General features: G+C 38.1%; 1 protein-coding gene across 2 annotated transcripts; it reads right to left on the reverse strand.

Moving 5' to 3' along the window:
• Positions 1-73: 73 nt before the first annotated feature.
• Positions 74-6,939, reverse strand: LOC127263153 (ABC transporter C family member 8). Of its 2 annotated transcripts, XM_051292140.1 has the most exons (13): positions 6,856-6,939; positions 4,736-6,654; positions 4,344-4,664; positions 4,179-4,265; positions 3,476-4,084; positions 3,225-3,389; positions 2,838-3,132; positions 2,539-2,753; positions 2,157-2,462; positions 2,004-2,067; positions 1,150-1,389; positions 941-1,056; positions 74-391 (listed from the first exon to the last, which is right to left on the reverse strand). In XM_051292140.1, exons 1-12 carry the CDS (start codon positions 6,878-6,880, stop codon positions 956-958), a joined length of 4,347 nt encoding a protein of 1,448 aa, XP_051148097.1. In that variant the 5' UTR covers positions 6,881-6,939; the 3' UTR covers positions 74-391; positions 941-955. The 2 variants fall into 2 exon arrangements, with proteins under 2 accessions (XP_051148097.1, XP_051148099.1); XM_051292142.1 differs by lacking the exons at positions 74-391; positions 941-1,056 and having other exon boundaries at positions 1,287-1,413.
• Between the last annotated feature and the right edge of the window lie 596 nt (positions 6,940-7,535).

The following is a 7,535-nucleotide window of genomic DNA, read 5'->3' on the forward strand; positions in this document are numbered from 1 at the left end:
AAAATAATTATAGGGACGGAAATTTTTTTGGAGAACATAAAACTCATGGTAAAAAACGAATGTAAAAACTGAAACTGTCTAAATTTTCTAATGCGAAGATGGGCCGTAGACTGAATAAAGGAGCCCCAAGGTCCTTTTATATGAACCACTCATCTTAATTTAAGGTTTACGATGAATATGAAGGAAATAATTAAGTTTTAATATATGATATTATTATTGTTAGTTATATTTGAAATTTAGTTCACACATAATGGTAGGACTATTATGTTGACTAAAATGACCTTCAACAAGGCTGAAGAATAAAGCAAACTAACCGTCCGATCAGCCAAGTCACAAACCAACGGCTGTTATTGAGCAGCTGAATAATGCAGCAATTTCCAATGTCTCTCATCTGATTATTACAAAAGATGATTATAATTTGTGCTAAATTAAGTAAATAATACAAATATAATTGTTTACACAACATATAGTGTCTTTGATTTTTAATACAGGAAATATGTTCATATAATATGGCTCTTCATAAATATAAATTACTTTGTGTTATGTTAATTGAAATTATATACTCAATGAAATAACACTGTAACCTCACCTATAAACACACACTGCTTTGATCCCACCAAGTAAAATTCTTAAATATACATAGGTGGCATCATATAAAAGTAGTGAGTGATGCTAATAAATAACTAGTTCTGTTTATACCCGATATTATTTATTTTTGAAAAAATACCACATCAAATATAATTATTTCTCTTCAAAACATCAAATCAAATTCTAACCTTCTATTTTTTTTCAAAATTCCAAAACTCACCAAAAATTTGTGTCTATAAACCAAAGAAAAGGGGATTGAAATTGATCAAGAAAAGGGTTCAAGCCAAACATAATAATACTAGAGGTTGGATTTTAATGTCTGATTTTCATTAATTAAAATTAAAATCATTACCTTGAAGCTGCATAATTAATTCCCAATGCAGCTGGCCCAGTATTCAGCCACAAGCTTTGAAAATGCAGAATTGGTCTCCATAAGCTTTCCAGGCTCATCATACTCCACCAATTCACCTGTCATCATCATCAAGATCTCAGAATCACCCAAACGTATGAATTCCCAATTGGGGTATATAACTAACTATGTCTATATGTGTCTGTGTGTACCATAAGACAGGACCATAACCATGTCACTGTCGATGACAGTGGGGACTCTGTGCGCCACTGTAATCACTGTGCATTCTGCAAACTCCTCTCTTATTATTCTCTGCAGAATGGCGTCCGTTGCAGAGTCGATTGAAGCTGTGGCCTCGTCCAGAACTAAGACTCTGTTCCTCCTCAGAAGAACCCTTCCTAGACAGAATAGCTGCCGTTGTCCCATGCTCCAGTTCTCGCCTTCGTCGCCCACTGATCACACACAACTCAAATCTACTGTTATAATACAAAATCTTACATGAATTTCATTTCTTAAAAACTTGTAAAATGAATCTTAAATTTATAAACATAACCATTCTTTAGATGCTGTCACGCTCGATTTCCAGAATATAAACCCTTCCTTAGGCGAGCAATATTTCTAGAATCTTGTTCATTCTTTTATTATAAGCTTTTGTAGGCTACAACAATCCACACATCTCCATCCAGATATTTGTTTAGTCCCAACATCATTTTGTTGGATTAAAAAATTAATCATGGACTAAACATAGCTATTTCGATTAAACCTATATTAAATGATTGAGCTTAAATGTATTTAAGTAAATGACGATGCCAAATTAATAACAATAGATATATATAGGGTTGTAAGTCGGGTCTAAAGCTGCGACGTGGGCTTGAATAATACAAAATCCTTAGTTAATTAGATCCGAATTCGATTGCGCTAATGGAATCAAGTCGGATTTAATTGCTTTATTTTCTTATCTCAATTATTTAACACGAAAGATCTCCGCTTAGTGTTTAATTTGGCTAAGTTTCAACATATTTAGCTTCAAATAAGTCCAATTACACTAAAATAAACTACAATTTACCTGAAGAATCCAACAAGTTTGGGAGTTCACTAATGGTAGTCTTCAGCTGGCATTTCTCCAGTACCTGCAAAAACCAATCTTTGATTAGAATCAAGCTTGATAACTGCAAAATTAAGAAAAAGGGGACATTTTTGTTTGTTTGCATCATCAAACCTTCCATATCTCGTCATCAGAATGAAGGCCTAATGGATCCAAATTCGTCCTAACACTACCCCTGAAAAGAGTGGGTTCTTGAGGAATGATGCTCAGCTTCAATCTCAAATCCTTAAGACCTATGCTGCAAATATCCACACCATCTAAAAGAATCTGTCCACTGTAAGGCTCGACAAGTCGAAACAAGGCGCTTATCAGTGTTGTTTTCCCACTTCCAGTCCTTCCCACCACTCCCACTCTTGCCCCCTCTCTGAATGTGCATGTGATGCCTTTAAGAACCATTGGAGCATTGGGACGATAGCGTATCTGAACAACGATGAACAATGTTATTGTTTTCGGAGATCAAGTTGTTAATGGAGTGACATTGCTAAAAAAATTTAACCTTCAAGTCCTGCAGCTGTATTCTGCCTCTTTGAGGCCATGAAAATGGTGGCCTCTTTTCAGCTATGACTGCTGGTGGCTCTGGTGGTATGTTCATATACTGTTTGATCCGTTCGACAGAAACGATGAAGTTAGTGAGACTGCTGTACCATCGCACGAGAAACACCTGTGTCCCGGTTAATGCAAAGGCGTATGAAAGGGAGAGTCCCACGAGCCCTGTGGAAAAGAATCGAATTTTATTGCACTTAGAAGTGTCTCTACAACATAAAGAAACTAGAAATTAAATAACATTTTCTTTACCTGGAGGAATGTATCCCTTTGGAGCTAAGACTATGAACACAGAAGCAGTGAATAAGGTGAGGTTTTGAACTGCTTCAGTTCTCAATACAAGCCATTCCATGGCGGCATTTGAGGCTAGAAAAACTTTTGCGTCCTGGTCGACAAGCTTCAGGAAGTTTGAAAAGAATTTATCGGCCATTCGGAATGCTCTAATGGTGGCAACTCCAAGCGCTGTCTCGGAAGCATAGTTCATGACAGGTGCTTTTGTTGTTCCATTGATTCTCATCAGCTCCCCTGCTGATTTTTGGTAGTATCTCTTCATTCAAGAATTGTAATTTTATAAATGTTTATGCACTAAAAGCAGGATCATGGTAGATGATTTTTAGTTTTTAGTATCTTGATTCTTGCCTGCATGTATTGTGAAAGTACCATAGCAAATATGCCGACAAAGAGAACTTGCCATGTTGCTGTCGCCATAATGGAAATTGATGCTACGAGCTCCATTGCTGCAGCTATTACAAATCCCAGTGCATAAGGAATGTCGAAATCCAGCACACTTAGATCTGATGATGCCTGTGATAACAAAAAAAAAAAAGCAAATATCAAGTATGAGTTTTTGTAGAATCTATGAAAAGTGTGCAAGAATATTACTGTCTTACGCGCGTTAATATCCTCCCGACTGGGGTGGAGTCGAAGAAGAGCATTGGAGCACTGAAGATGGAGTCTGTAAAGTGAGAGAAGAAGGCCCGAGATGCTTTAAGTCCTAGAAGAACCGAAGACAGTGTTCTCATGAATGCAAAGAGTGTGCTGAGGGATGCAATGAGAGTGTACACTCCAACAACAATGACACTGGTTATACTCTTCTGAATGGCGAATGCTAGCCAGAAACCCGAAGCAGCTTGCAAGGCCACGAAGAAGAACTGGCTAGCTGCAATGCCAGAAAAGCAGGCTAATGCCTTTGATACCGAAACATAATCTGTGAATGTATTCCACCCGACATCGCCAACTTCCTTAGCTTCTTCTTCTGTTAGCTGTTTCCCTGGTTTTGAAGTGATTTCCATGTGTCTTTCTTCTTTCATAGAAGCCTTGTTGCTATGGTCTATTTGATTCAAATGTGTAGTGTGATGTTCGGATTGGCTTGATCCGGATGATGCGTCTAATGAGCCTACTGTACTTTTATGAGCAAATACGAGCTGCTCGAATGTGGTTCCTGCAACCAGAAGTTCGTTGTAGCTTCCTGATTGAGTGATTTGTCCTCCTTCAACAACCTAAGACATGTTACCACACAGTTATGGCAAACTAAAAAGTTTTAGTCCTGCAATCATTTCGACATTGGCAGTTAGTTACATTTAACTATATTACCAATATTTGATCGACATTGTTGAGAAATTCCACTTGATGAGTCACTAGAATCACTGTCTTCTTTGCTAGAGCAGTCATTACACAGTCCTGCAGAAAGACATGAAACAATTGGATCAAGTTTGTGCAACAGCATGTAAGAAGATAGTGTTTATGTTCGTGTCTTGCATTGAAAAGGGATGCTGCAGTGTGCGCATCCACTGCGCTGAAAGGGTCGTCAAGAAGATATATATCGGCGTCATTATAGACCGCTCGAGCCAGCTGAATCCTCTGCTTTTGTCCTCCACTCATGTTCAGGCCCCTTTGGCCTATTTCTGTGAGATCTCCATAATCAAAGCTTTCAATATCTTTTTCCAAAGCACACACTCGAATAGCCTCTTCGTATCTTGCCCTGTCCATTGCCTTTCCAAAGAGAATATTGTCGCGCACTGTTCCACTTTGAATCCACGAGGATTGTGCTACATAAGCCATTGATCCGAGGATCTTCACCTGCAACCAACAAGATGTAAACTCAAGATAGTATGATATGCTCAATACCAGTTAATCAACAATGGACTTACAGTTCCTGATATTTTTGGTATTTCACCTAAGATGGCGCATAAAAGGGATGACTTCCCACCCCCAACCGGCCCACAGACCGCAATCTTTTGTCCCGGATTTGTTTCCAGATTGATGTCTGTAAGTGTTGGAGTAGCTGTCTGTGTGTCCCAACTGAAGCAACCACCTTGAATGTTAACTAAGATGTCTGAATCTTGTGCCAGCAAATTTTCTTGCTTGAGTTCATCTTCAAGCATAATAGAGTTGATCCTCTGAAGGGATACCTTAACCTGAATCAATGCGGCCAGTGCATCAGGGAATACTCTGACAGGCTCGGACATGGTTCTGAGTGCAGCTAGCACTGTGAACACAGTGGCTGAATTCAATGGAGCACTCTTGAAGATGACACACCCGAAAAAGATCACCGAGGCAACAATAGTTGGTGACATCCAGTATAACACGGTGCTAAACGCCTTCATGTACTGCGTTTTCGACAACCATTTGAACTCATTCCTTCTGAAAGATTCAATCACGGACTTGAACTTCTCTTCCCATGATTGCAGCTTGATTATCTTCATGCTGTTGAGAATTTCAGATGTGGACCTCAGCCTCCTGTCCTGAGCAACCATGAATTCTGTCTGATACTTTTGAAATATTTTAGCTATTGGCACATTGAGAAAACCACAGATGATGAATGGAACTAAGCCGGGTAGCACACCAAGCCCCACAACTGCAGCCAGGACAGCTATGGATAAAAAAATCTGAAGTACTGAAGACCAACCAATGTTGAACCACACTGGAAACTCTCCCATTCTGTAAGCATCAACTGCAATGTAGTTCACTATCTCTCCAGTTGAGTGCTTACGCCTTCCTGCACATGAGAGCTTCAGCTGCTTTCTGTACACTGCCACCATTAAAGCTGACCTCATCCTCATGCCTGTTCTGCGGGCATAGAAATAGAAGTGCCGGTGGGACAAGGACTCCACAATCTTGAGAAAAACCAGACATCCTATCAAGGAAACACCCTCCTTCATACTTTTGTTCTCACGCTTTGAGAAGTTGACAAAAGCATAAAGCAGCAATGGACTGGTCACTACGGAAAGTGTCCTGAGAAACACAAATGTGGCAGCAATCACCATGCTTTTCCAGTACACCTTCGTAATAGCCCAAAAAACCAGATTTGTCGAACTGCCCTTTTCCTTCTCCACTGCATTCCATGCTTTGTTTAATTTCTCATTTGCTGAAAATGCTTCGTCTTCAGAGGATCCTGGAGACGGGATGTCATCGAGATTCAAAGGCCTCAACCTACCCAACCGAAGCAAAGGACAGATCCAAGAAAACGACAGCTGACCAAACAGTGATGCGCTGCCTAAACTAAATTCACTCTTCTCACTCTCTTCCCCCAGCAATGGCTCCAAGGAGCTGCCATTGACTGCAGCTTCTTGAGAAATAAGCCTGCGTAGACTCCTAACGCCATTAACAAAAAGACAAAATGTTGCCGCCCAAGGCGCAACTTCTAAAATCTCTAGACGATGCAGTTCTACCAAATTCAATACGTTCAACACCGTAACGACCACAAAAAAGATTATCCACCACGAAGCTTTCACAACAGAAATGATCCAACTGGATCCTTGAACGAGCAAAGAAACAGATAGCAGAATCCAAACTAGTCCTCTAATTGAGCACACTAAGTACCAATTCATAGCATCCAGTTCATAATTGGTTTTAACAATAATACCATATATGTCTGCTCCGAAATACTCTACGCACACGACCGCACAACAGCTCGCAACCGCTGTATCAAACCAGTCTCGTCTGCACTCTCTAGTCTGCCTTCTCCTACGAATAAGCAAAACCAGAGAGAAAACACAAGCGATGAATAGATTCGCGAAGTCCAATACAGTTCTCAACTTCCTCAAAAGTTCAACGTCAACAATTCCACCTGTGAATTCCATAACCATTTCAGCAGAAGAACCAATAAGATTTTTTTAAAAAGTATCTGTTAATTCATTCACACAGCAACTTTAGCCGCAATCTAGCTTGTTAGCAATCAGAACGGAGCCAAAATTAGGGTTAAAAAATCATTCATTCACTTGACAACAACAAGTGGAATCGAAAAAGCAATGCAGCAATCAATGGTTACCCCATGAAGGTGCTGCGGAAGCCATCGCTCAAAAAGCTTCCTGCTCCTTAGTCCTCAATTATGTGATGACGCTCACATGCGCACTACGTATATATAAGACTTGTGTGTCCATATATAAATATTACTCTCGTCGTTCACTTTTATTTTTTTGTGTTATCATCAAAAATAATATTTTGATTTACTTATTAAATAAAAATTATTATACTTTTATATTTTTTTACTATAAAAATAAAAATATTATTATTATTTATTTTTGTTAAAATTTTTGTCCAATCAAAGTATTATATATATATATTTATTTATTTTTTCTTTTTTTCTTTTTCTGCCTGAATTATTCCTCATCAGTCATCTATATTATATATATTTACATATGAAAGCCTATATTGATATGTTCGTCCTTTGCGAACTGGTTAGAAAATTTAATTTTATCTTGTTCTTATTTTATACTTAAATAAATAAAAAATTCAAAATAGACACGTCAAAATTTTTTATACTAATAGTTTTTACGGTTATATTATATAGATATTTTTGTACTTTTTATTCACTATTTTTTCAAATTGTACATAATATTTTTTTTTTTTACTATATATATATATATATTTTTTTCAAATGTTTAAAACTTTGAAAATTTATGTCGAAATGGATCCTAACACTGAAGACATCTTAAAATATACTACAAA

Source organism: Andrographis paniculata, unplaced genomic scaffold (genome assembly GCF_009805555.1).
Source record: "Andrographis paniculata isolate CXL003 unplaced genomic scaffold, ASM980555v1 Contig66END, whole genome shotgun sequence".
Taxonomy (NCBI): domain Eukaryota; kingdom Viridiplantae; phylum Streptophyta; class Magnoliopsida; order Lamiales; family Acanthaceae; genus Andrographis; species Andrographis paniculata.

Bases quoted from the DNA above. Each gene is read 5' to 3' on its own strand.
- LOC127263153 (XM_051292140.1), bottom strand. From the start codon at position 6,880: ATGGCTTCCGCAGCACCTTCATGGG. The intron at 6,655-6,855 runs GTAACCATTGAT...TGGAATTCACAG, and splicing joins TTCCGCAGCACCTTCATGGG to GTGGAATTGTTGACGTTGAA. The intron at 3,133-3,224 runs GCAAGAATCAAG...TCTTGAATGAAG, and splicing joins TACTTTCACAATACATGCAG to AGATACTACCAAAAATCAGC.